Source organism: Gastrolobium bilobum, unplaced genomic scaffold (genome assembly GCF_033153095.1).
Source record: "Gastrolobium bilobum isolate Gb01-03AN ecotype WA unplaced genomic scaffold, APGP_CSIRO_Gbil_v1 utg11337, whole genome shotgun sequence".
Taxonomy (NCBI): domain Eukaryota; kingdom Viridiplantae; phylum Streptophyta; class Magnoliopsida; order Fabales; family Fabaceae; genus Gastrolobium; species Gastrolobium bilobum.
The window spans coordinates 53,279-73,932 of NW_026897656.1; the positions used below are offsets into that span (position 1 = coordinate 53,279).

Below are 20,654 nucleotides of genomic sequence, written 5' to 3' on the forward strand. Positions count from 1 at the left end.
TCAAGATGCAAAAACGCTTTTTTGAAAGCCACCAATTGACCACCACAGAGAGGCTTGCTATGCGCTCAATAGGTGAAGAAGGAGGCTAGGTATATGTGTTTAGAAGAGTGAAGTCTCCAGCATGAAAACTTCACAAGAGTGGGAATGGTATATAGAAGAATTGGCTAAGTTCTTTTGAAAAACCTTAAGGAGGAACTCACCAACTAGGCGCACAAGAGAGGGAGAGAATTAGTGTCTCAAATCAGAATTTTTACTTTACTTATAATGAAAGTGGCGCACAAGTGACTGAGACAAAGGTGGAGTTGTTGCAATTCAAAAATCCCAACAACCTCCCCTTTGAATCTCATAAGACTAGGTCTTTATCTAGTCAAAATTCTGAACCAATGGTCATCATATGACCACCAATTCATGCGCCCCTATTCAGCCCAAAAAGGGTCCAGATACATTTGAGCTATTGCATTCAAGTTTGAACCAACTAGCTCACTGATTCTCTCAACAACCAAATCTGATTGGAGCTTGTTGGTTTGACAAGATGACAATCATCTCCCACCAAAATGGCGCCCCAAATCAGCCCTTGGTGATCTCCATAGATCTTCTCTTGATACAAGGGATTTGTTCCAAGATCTCATCTTATCCTTTTGTTATGAAACAACTTTTCATAGCCAATTCAAATTTGAATTCAAACATTTAAATTCAAACGTTCAAACATTTAAATTCTAAATTCAAATTCAAATTTCAAATTCAAAATTCAAAATTCAAAATTCAAATTTTAAATTTCAAATTTCAAAATTCAAATTTCAAAATTCAAATTTCAAAATTCAAATTCAAATTTCAAAATTCAAAATTTAAATATTTGATAATTAATTTAACTAATTAAATTAATTAGTAATGTCTTGGACCATCCAAACTCATTAACAATACCATGCGCCCTCTCCCTCTTAGGTGGGCTTTCAAACTTCATCTTGGGCTAACAACCATTATTAGGCCCAATACCTTTAGTGTTTGACCCATTAGGTCCAACATAGCCACTGACATAAATGGGCTCGGGCCCAACAAGCCCACAACCCATTTAATGACAACACAGAGCACTAGCAATGCTTTGTTGCCCCAGAGCTAGTTAGATTAATGATTTGATCATCCTATTACACATATTTGGTTGTCGTATGTATTTCTTTTCGTCTCGGTTACCTTCCCATAAAACCTAGGGTAAGGAAGCTTATCAACCCTTGCGGTTTAGGGTAAGCTTTAAATTTTCAATTTACTGACTCTAAAGGCAGATCATCTCATGATCTCTTTTACTATGCATAGATTCCCGAGTCCCTGTAAATGTCATCCTGATTTCTCCGGTTTACAGATAACCTAATCTCTCACAGAGATTTGACGAATTCCTTCAGCTTATCACCCTAGCCCTGTGCTCTTTCAGGACAAGCCCAACAGTATACCTATGAGTCTCCATGTTTCAGGCAGACGAGGTATACAGTCAAAGCATGCCTTCTAGAACACAGTCTAGGTAATAACTTCTGGTCTAAGGAAAGACATACCCAAATATAAAGAGACTACTCTAATAATACTCTCTGTAAGATTTCATCATAGAGTCTCTTTTGTGGGTATGTTCAGTGCGAGCTATACCCTTATAGATCCACCCACGACTTTAGCTAAGACATCTCCATATCTGTAGCTCATGAGGTCTTTACCTTGCATCCGAATACAAGTAGATAAGTCGTGCTAATCTTACCCGAGATCACTGATCCCATTCTCAGTGTCTCTAGACTAAGAACATAAAATTAAGAATAAATATCCAGTATCCTTGAATCCTCATGATCGTGATCTCATCACAGATACTCAAGAGATACCTATTTTATTCCAAGGGGTTTATCCAGTTACTCATATCAAATATTAACAGTAATATTGAGACAAAATATGAAACAGGATAAATAGTGCTTTTATTTATTTACGACAATACAAAGGTCCACATATGTCCTAATCTAATTAAAAGATTGTCTCTAGGACATCCATATACTAACAACGAGGTGCCTAACAAACTCACACGCACACAAGAGGTGCAAAACAGAAACAGGTACACCTCAGCAACTATTAATTACAGCAAAAATAAAAATAAGAAAAATACTAATATGCTGATAGTATCAAATGACGGTAGCTCAGTTGGCGTATGGGAGCTGAGCAAGTAATGTGAGAGCATGTGTTTAATCCTTCCTATCATCTTTGGAAGAAGTTTAAAGACTTAATCCTGAATCCGCCCCGAATAAGATTATCTCCCTCGGAAGATGCTAGGAGTTTATAAAAAGAAAAAAGTTATACGCCCAGTTTTAATAAACAAAAAGGCCAAATCAACGTGTATAAATCTTGAAATTATAACACAAGTTCATACGCATGTTAGCGAATAGATGGATATAGATTCTTTAAATAGTCTCATATTCAATTTGAGTATGCGTTGGCCATTTTTTGATTGAATTGTCCCAACAATTTATCATATTGCAAAATAGCCGTTTTTTTGTTCGAGTATGAGCAAAAGTAGCCTAGATGGTGATATGGACTCGGTTCGGTTTGATGTTCTACCTTCAACGTCGAATCGAATCGATAAAGTGATTTGGTTTAGATAAAGCAAATCGATTTTGAACAATAATTAATTATTGAATCGGTTTGAGAAAAAAAGTCAAATTGTAGTTCAGAAAAATATGATGCAATTTAATTCGGCTCTATAAATGAATATGATTTGTTTCGGTTTGATTTTCAATTCCTAATTATTTGGCTCTTGTGGTAAATATCACTTCATGATTTAACAAATATTTATCATAATATGCATAAATAAGGTTTAAAGTTTCATATTGGTTGCACCTTAAGAATAAAACTAATAAAAATTATGACCGAAGTATATCATTAAATAGACATAGTTCCTATATTAGTTGTTCAGCCCAAGGAAGTGGACTGAGTATTTGTTGTGAGGTCCAAGAAAGAGTGATTGGATATTATAGAACCACCAGGTCTTGTTATATAGATTCCAAGTTAAAGAACAATATATTTTGTTGTGTGTAATGGTGGAGATAGAGTAGTATGTCAGGAAGATGATGTAACCATTTCAACTACATAAACACGAGGGAATATTTCCGAAAATTTTTAGTACTCGTAGCTCTCAGTGTAGCACCTACTTAAATTAGAAACATTGCATTTACTCAATCCACTTATTTATTTTTAATGTCACATTAATCCTAATAGTTTTACCTCTAATAAGGGATTATATATTATAGTAGCATGGAAAACTTAATCCTTAACAAGAAAATTAAACAATATATCCCATGTACATGGATTCGAATGTCTACTTCACTATATCCCGGGAGGGGAAAGCAATATCAAAGCTCTTTGAGATCCATACGTACCAGTGTTCCACTAATATCCCTGATTATCAAAGTAGCTCAGAATTCTTAACCTTACACCGATATATATATATATATATATATATCAGCATCTTTTAATATAAGGACATATGAAACAAATAATAATAAAATGAAAAAGTGTGCTTTGAAAAAAAACCTATCAATAGCCCTGACACATTATTCAAATATAGAAATAAAGTTCAATATCCTCCCACGAAATACTGAATTACACAGGGCCCTTTTCTATAAAATACAATAGTAAGTATCAAGTAGCATAAAAGCTTAACTGATTTAGAAAATATTAATCTCACGAGTTTACGAGTTAAATTAGCTGATAAAAGTTTTCACCTGTCAGTGCCCTCCTGAAATTCAAATAAACCTTAACCTATGAGCCATATATGCATATCATAAATGCTAAAAAGTTATTTTGGTAAAGAAAACCAAGTAAAAGTTAAATAAGAGATACTTTGTTTACAAAAATGACACTATACAAGTTCCCTTCTCATAGCATATGTTACTCTTGAACAGAACCTAGTAATTACAGCTTTCACCTAGTAGTATTAAAAAGATGAAACTATCATATAAAGTATGACCAACCAGTAAAAAATTTATTCCGTCCTCTTCATGTACAAATGCCACATCCAATGGACTTGTGTCTGAAAGTCAACATTCATGAGTAAAGCTATAACACTGCAACTCCACAATGTTCAGTGCAATTCTTTTCTTATTGTTTGGAGTCTCTCTTCTCAGACTTAGCAACTTGAGGTTGTGACTTGGAATGATCATCTAGAGATTGAGAATGCAAATGAGATATATTATGGTAATTACCCTTAGCATTCTGAATGGCTTCTCTGAGTTCAGTGTACATCTTGACAGAAGACCCAGAAAAATTATTTAATTGACCAAGAAATCTAATCAAGCTTGTTCGAAATCGATCAAAACCTGAAATCCAGTCCTCTGAAGTGTCATCTCTCAATAGATTATCCGTTGATTCGTTACCAATATCAGCTTTCCAAGATGTTCCTTTACCCCGGTTCTTCTCTGGCAGTGGTAAGAACCTGGCAGTTTCCACTGCTAAACTCTTTATAGAATCCACAACATCCTGGATAGGTAATTCACCAAGCTTTTCCAACCAGATATCACAGGTGGCATATATTGGAGGACCATACTTTGTCAGGGGTGGAGGTTGAGGCTTCCTTTTTTTCTTGGCTGTTTTTTGTTGAAGAGAAACACATTTGTACAGCCATCCATTTATAGCCTCCAGGTAGAATTTCTGGGCTCCAATCCACTTGGTAAAACTTGATGATAGATAATGGAGTTCATTTTCAAGATACGAAGTAATTTGTCTACGTAATTCAGAATCCATTGTGATTCTAGCATGGCTATTGTTATACGCTGTTGACATAATCTGAAACTGAAGCTTGTGACAATCAAACATCACCTCCCACATCCGACTTAACCTACCACCATCAAAGCAAAATAAACACATGAAACACAAGCAACAAGTTCATATTTATAGACACAAGCAAAATTAACATGTATAAACCATTACATTTCATACCTATGAAAACACAAGTAACATACTGATGAGTTGATCCATATTCAAAGGTTATTAGTACAACATCAGTAAGTTAATAAAGTTCCAAAACAGAAAGCCAGCAACCTTGTATAATCAATTACGGAAGTTAAACTTAACACTAGAAGTTGGTAAATTGTCAATTACGCTGAGCTATAAGATTACTCCTAATTTTTGCGGTTAAAAAGGTTTTTGATGTTTAGATTCCTTAGTCCAACTGTTGGCACTTAGGCATTCTCCCTAAGCAAGAACATGGACACAGCACAAAGAACTTAGCATAGAACGGTGATAATCATTTGACAGCAGCCAGCATAACAAAGAAGAGAAAGAAACCAGGGTCCCTTGCACCAGAATAACATTAAAAACCAATTTAAATTCTATTTCACTATGAAAAAATGGATAGGAATTTGAAACAGTGTATTTCAGTGAAAGACTGTCATTACCAAAAAAAAAAAAATCACCACAAAATTTCTAATAAACTTTTTTCTCATAAATCTTCTGCTTATTAAAGACACTCCCAATTGCTTTTCTCAGATGGTGCACATTTTATCCCGGTATGGAAATTATAATGTAATATAAAGCTAACACATGAAATAAAATCAAGAAAAGAGCCCCAGCAAAACAAAGAAATCTATAGAATCATACCCTTCAATCAACTCCTCAAGCTGTGGCTGAAGCTCTTTATCCCGTAATTCCTCAATCCTCTTTGATATAGAGTCTATCCTAAGAATTGCAATCCTTATTCTAGAATGCAGATCCTTGACTATGGCACGAGTTTTATCAATTGTAGACGTCTTTACTTCTTTTGATTCTAGATGCATTAACATTTTACACTTCATGTCATATTCCTTTCTGATCACCCCACTAGCCTGCAATTAGCGGAAATAAGCAACCATATTAGCAAATAGACAGAGAAATGCTCATATTAAATCAGATAAGAAAGTAAAAAAAAGCAAGCTAACCGGAAAATTCAGTAACTTAAAGGAAATTTATAAAGAACTCAAAACTCAAAAGTATAATTTTGGTGACACTACTGTTGTTGACTCCATGTTCTTACTTGTTAGAATATAAAGCAAAGGTCTACACTTTCTTGTATGTTCTGATAGAATTTAGTGTTCCATGATAATTCAAGTAGTAGAAACTAAAATCCACAGCGATGAATTCCTTTTCATTATGTTGTCCATATCAATGCATTATTAAGATTATCATCTATGTATCTGCACTTATCATCTGACCAATTAGGTGGAGGTCTGATCAAAAACAAAATATAAGGGACCAGAACTAATCTCGATAGACAGACATAACTCTGTCATGGCACTCCATATGATTGATTCACATCATGTGCAATGATAGAGAAGAAAAAAATGTCTAGGATAAAGCCCAGAGATGACAAAGCAACCATCAAACGCACAGATACACAAAGGAAAACCACCGAGTAGTAAAAGGAATAATTGCAAATCCTGCATTGTTACATGTTCTACCAAGCCAGGAGAAATGGTAAAGTTGTTTCTTTGTGACTGAGAATAAGAATCAAGAGTGCCAGCCAGACTATGTCAATAACATATTAGCATCCATGCTTGGCAGGTAGCCATGCAGTGACCTTTTTACTTCTCTCATTCATAATAAGCAAAGGTATTAAAAATAAGAGGTGCTAAAAGGGCAGACGAGTACACAGAAGGGCAGGCGCAAAATAGTATTATTAGGAAAATTAGATCCCCATACTACAAAAGAAATAGCGCTAATCCAACTGCACACCATCCAGGTTACCTTTCAGCTGGCAATATTCACACACCACCTTACTTTCCATCATACATCTTGCCCTCAAGTGCCGGTATCTTCATCGGCACCTCCTCATTCTGATCTGGTGGTTTACAATCTCATTCTTGTCCTAGTTGTCATTTTGTTGCCCCAAGTCACAACTCAGAAATACAAATAAAGTCTTCAATCCGCAAACCCCTAGCAGGGGAAGAAAGAAACCTAGAACAAAAATTTCCCCACAAAATTACTTCCACTACTTCAAACACAACCAAACAGAGGCAGACTAGCAATTAGATTATCATGGCCATCAACCAAGTGCAGCCAAACACTGCCAACGGGAACTCCTCAACTCCCCCGTAGTTATCAATAGCGCTGCTATAGCGGTTCGCGTAGCGTAGGGTCACTGCGATTTCCTCTACGCAACGCTATAATTTGTAGTAGCGGCCAAAAATGAGGTGTAATCGCCCAGCGATAATGAAGGGAAAAATTCCTCTTTTGCCCGTGGGTTTAGGGTTCCAACAATCAGATTTTAAGGGCAATCTAGACATTTTGCAATTTTTTATCTTCCCATTGCGTGTCTCCTTCGCAACTCACTCAAAATTGAAACCGTACAACCACAACTCCCAACAATACACCAACCGACAACACTACCCCCATCATCGACCTTTCCGATTAGGATGCAAGTGAATAGACCCTTTTCCGGCAATCAACCGTTCTAGCAACTGAAGTTTGAGACAGATATTGAAACCCTTCCATGCGTGCTAATTCCAATGGCTGCCGGCCTTTTTTCCTAAGAAAACCTCTCTCCTTCTTAGAGTTTGAATTCGAATATAGAATATTGTAATTGACAAAATTTAGATCCTATTTAGTAGACTTCAATGAAGTTTTGTTGCATCATTTATGTTTCTTGAATCCTTGTTTGGAATGATAATGATAATATATTTAATTATGAATGAATGTATTTATTTTTGAGCATTTATACATGTAATATCTACAGAACAAGTTCATGCATAGGACTTTGTTATTGCGCTATACTGCTACCCGCTATAACACTATAGCCTTTTCAGGGGTCAGTCGCTCCTGTAAGAACATTAATTTATTACCAAGAGCATGACACAAAGAAAGGAAGAAGTCATCCAAAACTTACATGGGAAAAAGTAATAAAAGAAGACTATCAAAATAGATTAGCGTATTGTTTGTCTTTAGACAAGGTGGAGGAAAGTTAATAGCATTGTGGGGGTAGACCCATTAATTTCTATGCTCCAAATGGCCCCTTTTCGTCCTTTTTCCTTATAATTATCTATTTTTCTTTTCCCTCAATCTTTTCTTCCGTCTTATTTGGGTTAATCGACAATTAACCCTCACTAATTTGGGATAAAAGATGATGATGAATTTAAAAATAAACCAACTATCTTTAATTCTTGAAATAATAAATATTTAAATTAATCTAATTTTTCATAAAATAATAATTAACTTATTATTATGTTTAAAAACTACCAAACGCGAGAAGTCGCTAACCCCTGAAAGTGCCAGTATAGAGGAATAGCAAAGTCCAATGCATGAACTTGTTCTATAAATATATGACTCGTATACATGCTCAAAAATAAAGGCATTCGTTTATAAATATATCATCACTGATTCACTATCATTCCACGCAATGATTTGTTGATATTCTGCTCTATTAAAGTCAACATAATCATCCTAGTTGTCTGCCACTTTCTTATGCATTTCTCTAGGAAGCTATGTTCAGCCTAGCTGTCAGATTTTGCATTAACTCTGTTAGTTGTTAGTTGGCAGGCTAGTTTTTAGTAGCATTAACTCTGTTAGTTGGAAGATTAGTTTTGTGTGTGCTATCTCTTTCTTTTTCCTAAGTTCTTGTTCTAAGATTTCTTCATGGTATCAGAGCTCTCCTCTTGAGGGCCTGACCACCATCCCTATCCCATGTCCACACTATTTTGGCTCCATGCGAGCCCTTCAAACTAATGTTGACGGTGAAACTTAAAACCCCAACAATGAAACAGTAAACCCAACAGTCCCGTCTCCTATCTCAAATGAAAGTCCATCTCTTATCATCACTGGACATCGATTCAAAGGAGAAAACTACTTGTTGTGGTCTCAAAGTGTTCTCGTGTACCTCAAAAGGAAGAGGAAAGGTTGGTATCTCACCGATGTCATAAAAGAACCCAATGAGGACGATCCAAAACATGAGCAGTGAAACTTAGAAAACAACCTCATTATGTCATGGCTCATTAATTCCATGACTGCTGAAATGGGAGAAAACTACATTATGTGCAAGTCTGCCAAACAAATTTGGGATGGAGTCAAGGCTGGTTACTCCAAGAAGGATAACAACTCTATTTCAAGTTAAAAGGGTTCTAATAAACCTGAAACAAGGTGAGTTAAATGTTACCCAATTTTATAATACTCTAATGTGTAATTGACAGCAAGTGGACACTTATGAGACCATGGAGTGGGGGTGCACTGGCCGTTCAGAAACGTTTCGCAAGTATGTGGAGAGAGAGTGTATCTACCACTTCCTTCTTAGCCTCAACCCTTCATTTGATGGTGCTCGCAGCCATATCATGGCTACTCACCCCTTACCCTCATTAACGGAGGTGTTCTCTGAAATTAGGTGGAAAGAAAGCTGTCAACAACTGGTTCAGCGCCATCAACATAATAATTCAGGTATGGAAGCTAATGCTCTTATGGCAGGAAAAATGTTCTTCACTAATGACAAACCCAGGCGCAACGGGAGACCGTGGTGTGATCATTATAACAAACTTGGTCACACCAAAGAAGTATGCTGGAAGTTGCATGGGGAACCCACCAATTGGAAGTCACGATACTAAAGGGAAGGTAGAGGATATTCAACCTCTGTAGAGGATTCAGCCACAACCCCAACATCCAATGACACCATGTCATCTTCCAAAACTTCTAATCTGTTAAATAAGGAACAAATTGAGTTCATTCAGAAGTTATTTACGTCTCGTGATGCTGAAAAAACTCCAAGCATTAGTGCGCCATTGCACAAGCAGGTAAATTCACTGCTCTCCACACTTTTCTGACAAAGATGATACTTTGACAGTGGATTCCAATGCTTCTCACCATATGACTGGTAATATCTCTCTCCTATCACATCTTCATAAGCTTGGCTGATGGTAACTCAATAGAAGTTTAAGGAATTGGGATGGCAATGATTTCTACAGGATTTACATTACAAGATGTTCTGTTTGTTCCCAAGTTATCTTGCAATTTGATTTCTGTTAGTCAATTAACAAGAGACTCACAATGTGTTGCCATCTTTAACTCAAATGGTTGCTCTTTTCAGGATTTGGTTTCGGAGCGGAAGATTGGCAATGCTAGGAGGATGGGTGGGGCCTTTACCAAATCATTGCAAAAAATTGGACGCCTCAAGTTCTCATGACTCTTGCTGGAAATGACAAGGATGTGATGTTATAGCATTATCGATTAGGCAAATTTTGATTACATTAAAAAAATGTACCCCAACTTATTCAATAAAAGATCAACTTTTCCTACCTGTATGTGGTGTCAAATATCTAAACATGTTAAATCCATTTATCCTCCAATGTGAAAAATGTCAATGGGGCTCTCTGGTTTGCAACCTTAATTGATGACTACGCTCGCCTTAAATGGATTTTACCTGCTGCACTCTAAATCAGAAGTATCTGAATCATTCCAAGCCTTTCACTCCATGGTTCAAACTCAATTCCAGACCCAAATTAAAGTCCTTCGGTCAGATAATGCAAAGGATTATTTTAATTCCATCCTTTCATCCTACCTTACCAAACATGGCATAATTCACCAAAACGCTGCCAAGAGTCAAGTTTGAGGAGCTAAGTAGCAAGCTAGGCATGATCAACATATATAGCCTAGCTTGAGGGTGAGTGTTGATATTCAGCTCTATTAAAGTCAACATAATCAGCCTAGTTGTCTGCCACTTTCTTATGCACTTCTCTAGGAAGCTACGTTCAGTCTAGCTGTTAGATTTTGCATTTATTATTGTGTTAGTTGGCAGGTTAGTTGTTAGTAGCATTAACTCTGTTAGTAGTTAGTTGGCAGATTAGTTATTATTGTATTTAATGCTCATCTTGTATAAATATTCTGGTGTGCAATGAAAAATACAGCCTTTTGTGTATGCTATCTCTCTTTTTCCTAAGTTCTTGTTATAAGATTTCTTCATGATTCAAGGAACATAAAGGAAGCACAAAACTTCATTGAAGTCATATAAATATTGTCATTGGAAGGACCTAAATTCTGCCACTCAAGATAGTCAAACTCAAGATCTTACTTAAGATTAGAAAAGGGTGGCAAGATCGTACATCGTGGGATCAACATGGATCGTAAAGATCTTACCTTCCTAATTTTAATTATAAAAAAAAATTTAATTAAGTTATTTTGCCTCTATCTTTCTTTTATGTTTTCAACTTGGTTTAATGCCTTTCTAAAGCATCTCACATATGCCTAATTTTAAAACTTATAAGTGTTCACTTATTTGTGCATCCTTAATTCAGATGTCTAGATAGGTGCCAATAAGCAATTTTATAAATTCTATTTGTATAATTAACTTCAAACCCCAATCGCGACACCAAATAATTTTAAAAGAACCCAGTTTGAAATTGGACTTGCCCATTTGCTATCCCTCATCGTCAAATAACCCTAAACCACTTTTTTAAACAATGTCAATGCCGTTTCATCTTCTTCAATGCCACTTCACCTTCTTCGGCAATGTAACTCCTTTTTTGCATCACTTGAGGTCTCTGCTATGTTTTCTCTTGATTTATACATACGGGTGGATTTTTTTTCTGGATCGTACAACACGCAATCCCACCATTTCAACAATCTTCCATAGTGATTGGAGATGGCAAAACGGGCTCGCCCCGCCGAGCTAGCCCGCCCCGTTTGGCGGGGAAGGGAGGGCCAAGTTTTTTAAACCAGCCAAGCCCGGGCTGGATTTTTAATTTTTTTTTTTTGTAGTGTAAAATGTCACGGGCTTGGCGGGCAGCCCGCCTCGCCCGCCCAAACGGGACGGGGCGAACTGAGTTTTCTTGCCCACCTTTAAAGGTGGGGCGGGGCTGGCCAGCCCATTTTTTGGCGGGTTAGGGCGAGGCGGGGCGGGCAGCCCGCTTTGCCATCTCTAACAGTGATCCTACAATCTTCCGATTTAACAACCATTTTGGATCAATCATAGATGAGAAGATTGCAAAATTGTACAATCCTACGATTTGAAATACGATTTTTTACTACCATTCTGCCACTTACAAATTACAATATTTCATATTCGAATTAGAATTCTCAAAAGGAACTAATATAATTTTTACTTTCCACCGTCTCTAAAGTGTACTTCACCCTCACTTTCACTAGTAGACACATTATAAAGCTGTTATGCCACATCTTCAATTTGTTGATCGGCACAAGCAAAAGAGAAATTTTGCCCTTGTTCGCTATTGAGGCATGATTGCGTCGTAATTATTTGCAATTTTGGCTGCAATACACCAAATTGTAGCGTTGCATAGCAAAAATCAGGGTGACCCTCCATTACGCACAATCGGAGTGTTATAGCACGCTATTGATAAGTGTATATATAAGTAGCCTATGACATTAATTTTACGAATTATATTTTTATATATAAAAAAGTGGCTATTTAAGGCATCTGACAAAGCCCAGCTTTCTGTGGTATTAATTGTGTCACGAGTAAAAGCTTCATAAATAATAAAGCAGAAAAAAAAATTATATCACCAATTGTGTTGTATGCCCCAACAATTACAGATTCTACATCCACCTATCAAGTCTTCCACCCACCGTAGGATCACCTAATACTACGATCTCACAAGTAACCACAGCAATCCTAATGATCTTACCATCTTTGAAATCCTACCTCCACAGGATCTCGGGGATATGAAAACTCATAAAATTGTGCGATCTTACGAGTAAGGTCGCAATTTTGTCAACAAAGGATGAAAGGATAACAGAAAAACAAGAGGAGAATATACAAAATGAGTTCGATGAACTCAAGATAGTGGAATGGAGAAACATTCCTCAAGGTGGAGGGTATCACTTTGATACCATGTCAAGACTTTACGGTTTAAATATGAAAAAGGAAAGAGAGAATGACGTGACAGCTGACAAGCTAAAAATATCTTATGAGATTAGTAATCAAATGTTCCTCACACTAACAGGCTAATAAATATAATAATAAAAGCACTAAAATAATAAATTGTTATGGCTTAGTGGAGGTTTTACAAGATTTAATAAGGAAGATATGTTTTGACACCCACCACACTGCACTTCGGAATTAGTTTTGCATTAATAATGAAAAAAAGAAATTAATGAGTTCCACAGGATGGGGTCCACGACACTTTTTAAAAAAAAATGAGTTTCGCGGTACTCATTTAAAAAAATAAAAAATAAATAAAAAAGGTGTTCCGTGGAGGAGAGGGCGCGAAACTCAAAGCCCCCCACTGGAAAATAAATTCCGACTGATACCAATCATGAAAATTGACCCGTTTAAAACCCTAAAAGGGTCAAACAACCACAAAAATATGCCATGTCAGGATATAATAAGGCCTGATAGGATAAGATGCGGATAAACTCCTATATCATTAATTTTTTGATGCAAACTATATAAACATTCTCAAAGCACGAACAACTATATACACATAAAAATTTCCCTTCATCCAAGGTTAAAAGCCAAAGCAATGTCAGCAAGAGGAAGGGGGGCCAACAGGTTGATGTGGTGGTGATAGTAGGGTGCAGGTGATTGAAACGCCAACGCTGGTGTTGATGCTTGTACTAGGTCACATTGATCCTGATGGAAATGGTGGTTTGATGTTGAGGAAAGTGGAAATCGTGTTATAAAAGTTTTCTTATGGAGCCTTATATACGGTAAATTCTCAACAAAAGTTGCCATTTGGACAAGTTTATAAGTCCAATGCATAAAGCTATATAGGGTAGCATATTATTTCTAGTAGAACTGTATCTTGGATGTCAAACAGATCATAAAGAATGAGACACCAACAACATAATAATTGTCTGTACCATTTGTATGCATGTGTGTGTGTAAAATGAAAAGGAGCAGTATCAAACTAATAAACTGTTTTACTAAGAAACTGGAATGAACTGGTCAGGAACGGTAAAAGAAGAATAAGTAGGACAGGCTCGAGGTCTATTCTTTCTTTTAGGAGAGATCCTGCCCCCTTCTTTAGGGCTTATTCATAATATATTACTTCCTTCTCGTTCTCAGTGAAGGAATCGGAGCTGCTGTAAGCATGAGTTGAGATGCAAGAACTTGGAGATGCGTGTGAGGGCATATGAAGGGGCCTTTGGAACTAGGTCTTCAGTGGATGACCAAGCAGATAGAGGCAACTTTGGTCATACGGTTACCAGCTAGAAAAGACACGGGAAAAGTGATTGATGATGGTGGACAGCAGTGAGGTTACAGACGAAGGTTGGCAAACTGGATTTAAAAACAATGGCACAAAAAAAATTCACTACCAGGCTGTGGGTCCACTGGGTATGAACGGTTTGGATTGTCTCTCTTCAAGCTCTAGATATCATGTCATGAACCCAGTATTCCAAATATTTAAGCTGTTAGGTGAAGGCACATGAATAATTTCATACTTTCTTATAACATTTCTAACAATATCCTTTATTTTCCTATGGCATGTACCTTTTTGCTTAAAAAAAATTTTAATTAAATAACTTCAAAGCTTAGTCTAACATACAAAACAAGACTTCTGCAACATCCTATTATCAAAACATAACATACCCCGAATACAAAAAAATTCTGTAATTGTTGATAAGAAATACACAGCATACAGTACCTTGACTTCATCATAGAGCTTTCTTTCCCATGCATATAATCTATCCAAGGTTGATGCATGACTTCCAGAGATCATGCAGAAATTATCAAAGAGATTATTAGTAAGGTCATCTATATCATCTTTTGAGATTGCTCCCAAAGGGTTTCTGGACGAAGAGGATCGAGACGACATTGTCCTATGCCAAGTTAAGTACTTCACTGAGTCTTGAGCAGGTTCTGAGAAGGTTAACGAATAAATTAGATATAGAATTTCAGAAACAGCTTTCTACAAACAGCATGACTACAGATAGAGAGTATTTCATAAGCTTCTAATCTCAAAGAAAGTAGTTAAACACCAAGATAAGCACAAGAAAGGTTAGTAACATGAATCGCATTAACAAATATGGCAGACAAGACAAGATGATCAGCAAAGTCCTAGTAACAGGAAAAATCAAAAGCAAAAGGACTGAGAAAAGTACCCTCTGGAACTTGACTTCGGTCTTCACCACATGAGAAACATGCCCTCAAAAATGAGGATGCCACAAAACCATCTGTTACAATTAAGAATTCTCTTGTTTAAGTTAAAAATGCATCATGATCTCAGTAACAGACATCAAAGCAGGAACTGACTATAGCCTATAGGGCAAATTTCTTTTTACTTATTTTTTTCAGTTAAGTGTCTATACTCTGTATAGTATATCAAATGTAGCCTACAGAAGTGACATAGTTTGCAAACTATGAGGAAAAGGACATGTCATAAGAAACCTCATCATTTTTATTTTACTAGTAAATTTCTAGCAATGGATTTGGATGCTCTCATGTGACTTTTTCACATGATAGAGTCATGTAAAGAGAGTGATGAACACAGAGACCCAGTACAGGCCCCATAAATTTTGTCCTGTCGAGGATAATCGTCACATCTCTCCACATGACCCTGTCAAAACTCACAAGAGGGGATCCAAATCCTACAAAGAACTGACAAAATTTAATATTCACCAAATGATAACCCGACACAGAGAAACAAATGGAAAATAGAGATCTAGAAAAATTACTTTCTTTTGCTGGAAATATAGGACGAAAGTGCAATTTATTTGCTTCAAGCATTCTTGGAACCTCTTTACCAGATTCAGAGGCTTTAACAAAGAGGATTTCAATATCTCTCATGCTTGAAAAGAAATCCTTAGGGACAACTTTATTTTCAGTGTGATTTTCTTTCTCCATTGATTTATTTGTTTCGGTTGGAAGCACAGCTACTTTAGTTGCTGTCTTTAATGATGATACATCAGGAGAGTTCCCCTTCTCCCCATTCACAAAGTCAACTTCAGAAGTTAGACCGTCTGTCTTAGGCTTATTTGTGGCAGGTAATCCATTGGCTTGAACACTGTCATTAACTCTATTAAAATTCTCAAATTTTCGGACTAGGGTATCTGAGGAAGGCTCATCATCAAATTCATCTTCAGAGTCCTGAGAGTCTTCTCTTCCAAGAGAAGAAACCTTCTCTTCATCATCTTCCAACTCAGGAATTCCTTCCTCCTCCCTTAGTTGTGTAATATCATCAGCATTCCTCATATCTTGGTGCATGCCCTTCCCTTCTTGAAAAGAAAATTGATGGTCAATAGGATGAAAAAGACCGAAAAAATCCCATGGTGGATTTTCAACTGGGAGAGAAGAATCTTCAAATGCTGATGTTTCAGACCTTTCAGTAGAACGAGGGGTGGGATTTTGTGGAGTACCTAATGATGATACTCTTCCTATAACAGGTACCGGTGGTTTTTCTTCAACCTTTTTAGAAGAACCAGTGCTAAATTTCATATGATTTGCTTGGAACTTACTAGAGCTAGGAGGAGAGGGAGTTGGAGAAAAGTTTTCAGTTGTATCAATGCGTTGTGACACAGATGGCGAAGAGAATGAGAATTGGGACATGGTCTTCTCAGTAAAAGCATGTGGCTCTGGCGTTGCATTAGTTGAAGTGTATAGGGAAGATTCAATTGGTGCTTCAGGTTCAGTGAATTTTCTCAGAGCTGTTCCTGTAGTTTTCAGTGACTGGACATATGAAACATAAGCAGCTGCTAACGTGCAACGCCCATCAAGTGCTTGCCTAACAAATTTCTTCCTTTCACGGCACAGTTGGAGTGCCTTATCATCATCCATTTTGGAGCTTGAGGCCCCCATTAGCCCAGACCTTGCCTTAAATTTTGGTCTAGGACTTCTATCTGCAAATTTATTCAATATTAAATATATTACGGATCCAATAAATTGATTATATACAAGTAGTAAATACAAGAAACCCAGTAACAACAGAAAAAAATTACAGCTCAGAATGCATCTTCTGAAACATTATAATATTCACTAGCATCAAGTGTTATAACTATGAAATGTCTCCATCAATATACATCTTGACAAAAAAGCAAGTAGAAATTAATCTGACTAACAAGCAATTTTGTTCGCTTATCTGGAAAAGGAGAAAGAAGAAAGATAACATGCTCCACCAATGCTGCCTTTACACACTAAAACAGATGACACTATGTGTATCATCAGAAAGATTAAATAAAATAAAATAAAAGTAGAACACAAAAGTTGGTGGCAAAGAGGCAAGAGAATCCCATGACTATTCCCACAGTCAAACTTCACCAACCTACCCTCCCACCACCACATCCCCTTTTAGCATAGAAACAAGAACCAAAACCACGTAATATCACAACCCAATGATCCAAATAACCTCAACTCTGCGGCTAAAACTATTGGGGCATTGAAACAGGTGAATAGCAACAAGGGAATGAAAATTTCACAACCCAATGCAAAGCACGGTGCTTTGAATAAAGCAATCAAATTTGATACAAAAGGAGGCAACTTTAAAGGAAATGAAAGAAAACCCACCTTCAAAATAAGGAAAACAAAATAGTACAGTTCATGTACATATACAAAATTCTCCAAAAAAAGAAAAAAAATCAGAGGGAACACAAAACAAAACAAAAAAGGAATGGAATTTAATAAAGTTGGGAAATTTGGAGTACCGAGGATGCAGTGAATCAGCGGTGACCGCTTAGAACTTGGATTTCAGCGAGAAAAATTGACACAGAAGTGAATATTTTTATAAAGAGAGACGAAGAGAAATTTAGAGATAGAAAATGAAACAGGAGAGAGAAAGATAGAAAGGGAGAGGAAACTTGATCGGCAATGCAAAAGGCACTAAGAAAGACAGAGCATCTTAGTAAGCACTGTGGGGCCCACTCAGACTCTACAAAAAGAGGCATGTATGCCACGCGGATCATGATTCTCAATCTCAGAAAAAAAAAAGTTGTATACTCAAAATCTCATAAAATTTGTAATATCCCTTAATTTAAAAAAATAAATAAATAAAGCTTTCTTATTGAAGCATTTAATTTTTGTTTCTTTAAACCATTTCATTTCTATGTATTTTTAGTTACTCATTTCATGTATGTTTATTTATTGATCCCACTGTTGTTGAAAATGGACTAGACGAAAATCATATGTTTGCAGGAAGTGTTTAGATAAATGATTCAGATCAAGTCAGACTTACTTTTAATAAGCTATGTATATATAAATTATTTTATATCCGACTTGTTAGTTTGATACAAGTTAAATTATAAATTTAATCTGACTTGTTTTTAAAATTTACAAAGCTTGGCCTAGCTTACAAATTTTATTTTATTTTATACAAATAGAAGTTCAACACATAGCTTATGAATCTTTAAAAATAATATATTGCACTCTGCAAATTATTGGTTATAATTATTTTGTAAAATATTGACAATTTAATTATGTTGTTGAATAAAAAACAACATAGTGTACCAAAAAATATAAAAAAACAATCCATCGAATAAAATTGTGTAATTTTTAATTATGAAAATAAATTTTATTTAATTTAAAATAAATTAAAAGTTTATACATGCATACAAAAACACACACATATCTATATAAATAATAAGCAGAAAAATATTTATTTTAAGATTAAACAATTATGATATACAAACATAAAAAAAAAACCACCAAACAAGTAAAAGCCAATCAAATTAGATTAATAAAATATAAATATATTTAAAAATCAATTTTTGAAATGAAAAGTACATTGCAATTCAAAATTTACGTTAAATCATACAAGGAGAACAACAATATACAACTCAATGCTCAACATGTCCCCCGATCAACCAACTTATATGAGAATCTTTTAACAAAGAATAATTAAATAAATAAAGAGAAAACAAACAAAATAATAAAAGATAAACATAAAACATGCGGAACAAATAAGAACAAGATATGTAAATATATACAACACTCACATGTTAAATAATATGTTATTTTATTAATGAAAATTTTGAAAAAAGGCAAAACTTGTCAACAGGATGATAAAACAAAAAATATGGAGAATGAGTTTACAAAAAAAAATATTGAGAATGAGAACCTACCATCAGCTCTAAAAATATACACCAACCAACTTATCTGATAATTTCCCAACAAAAAATAAATAAATAAATAAAGAGAAACAAATAAAATAAATAAATTACATACATAAACACATATTTAACAAACAAGAACAAAATGCATACAACATTCATAAGTCAAATAATATGTTATTTTTTAGTGAAAATTTTGTAAAGAGACAATTTTATCAATGAGACAAAAAAGAGGAAAAATTACAAAGAATAAGGACTTATTATCAACTGTCAAAGTCTTGAGAGTCTACACTGAGCGATGGATAGTTTGAAAGATATAAGAAGTTAAGAAATGGACATAAGAGTAGCGAAATTTGGCATAGAAGAAAAGAGAAGTGGCGATGAAGGAATTTAGGATTAAGAAAAAAATGTGTTTGCACGTGAAAAGAGAAAAGATTGCAAAAAATTAGAAAATTAAAAAATCATAAAAAATTTATTTTAATAAATAATAAAATATTATTTTATTAAAAGTTATAAGGAAAAATTATAAAGAATAAAGACTTATTATCAACTGCGAAAGTCTTAAAAGTCTATAGTGAGTGATGGATGGTTTGAAAGGTATAAGTTAAGAAAGGGACAGAAAAATAGCGAAATTTGGCAAAATAAAGAAGTGGCAACGAAGGAATTTATGTATTAAGAAAAAATGTGTTGCCACGTAAGAAGAGAAAAAATTGTAAAAAATTTAAAAATCATAAAGATTTTATTTTATTAAATAATAAAATATTATTTATTAAAAATAAAATATTATTTGATTAAAAATAAAAAGATATTATTTTATAAAAAATAATAAAATATTATTTTATCAAAAATAAAATAAAATATTATTAAGTAAAGGATTTCTCCAGTCACCGGAGATAAAGTTATCTCCAGTGAGCTCAAAATGATGTCATTTTGAGTTCTAAGATTAAAAAATTATAATGATAAAGACTAATATAACCCAATTATAATATATTACAGGGTTATATTAGTCTTTATCATTATAATTTTTTAATCTTATAACCCTAAAACGACGTCGTTTTGAGCTCACTGGAGATAACTTTATTCTGGTGACTGGAGAAATACTTTTCCCAATATTATTTATTAAAAAATATGAGTCGGTCTAAAGAGTTAGAGGTCAGGCCTACCAAAATGGACTTATGGTCTGATTTCTAAACAAGTTTTTTTTTTTTTTGTAAACAAAAGGCCTAAGCCCAAAAGAAATAGAAAAGACAAGACAACTAACACCTACACACCACTGTCTTAGACCTATTAACAGCAGTTAAATCACCAAAGAGCAGATGTTGAATACCAGGGAGAGGATCCCACCAGATTTGATACAAAATATGATCTTCCGTATCAATAATAGAATTTGCCATCCAATTTGCTCAAACAATCCCTTTTCCTATATGTATGCATGAAATAGATCAAATATGTGCTATTTTTAAAATAGATCAAGTTAGGCCAAAGTAAACCAAGCTGAAGGCCCCTAGAACTAAAAGTCTACTCACGTGGTGTAGACTTTTTGAGCCATGACTGAAATATACTAAATATCACATATGTTGTTATATATTTTCGATGATAATTTGTTTACTTTCTATTTTTAATTGATATATTTTATTTATAATTAAATAACACATATGTTATTTTCATATTATTTTTTACTTTTAAGATATAAT

General features: G+C 35.0%; 1 protein-coding gene across 1 annotated transcript; it reads right to left on the reverse strand.

The window, feature by feature from the left end:
• Positions 1-3,859: 3,859 nt before the first annotated feature.
• LOC133309097 (protein ALTERED PHOSPHATE STARVATION RESPONSE 1-like) lies at positions 3,860-17,671 on the reverse strand. Its single transcript, XM_061509837.1, has 6 exons — positions 17,560-17,671; positions 15,598-16,758; positions 15,025-15,096; positions 14,568-14,782; positions 5,614-5,837; positions 3,860-4,852 (listed from the first exon to the last, which is right to left on the reverse strand). Exons 2-6 carry the CDS (start codon positions 16,715-16,717, stop codon positions 4,117-4,119), a joined length of 2,367 nt encoding a protein of 788 aa, XP_061365821.1. The 5' UTR covers positions 16,718-16,758; positions 17,560-17,671; the 3' UTR covers positions 3,860-4,116.
• Positions 17,672-20,654: the final 2,983 nt, after the last annotated feature.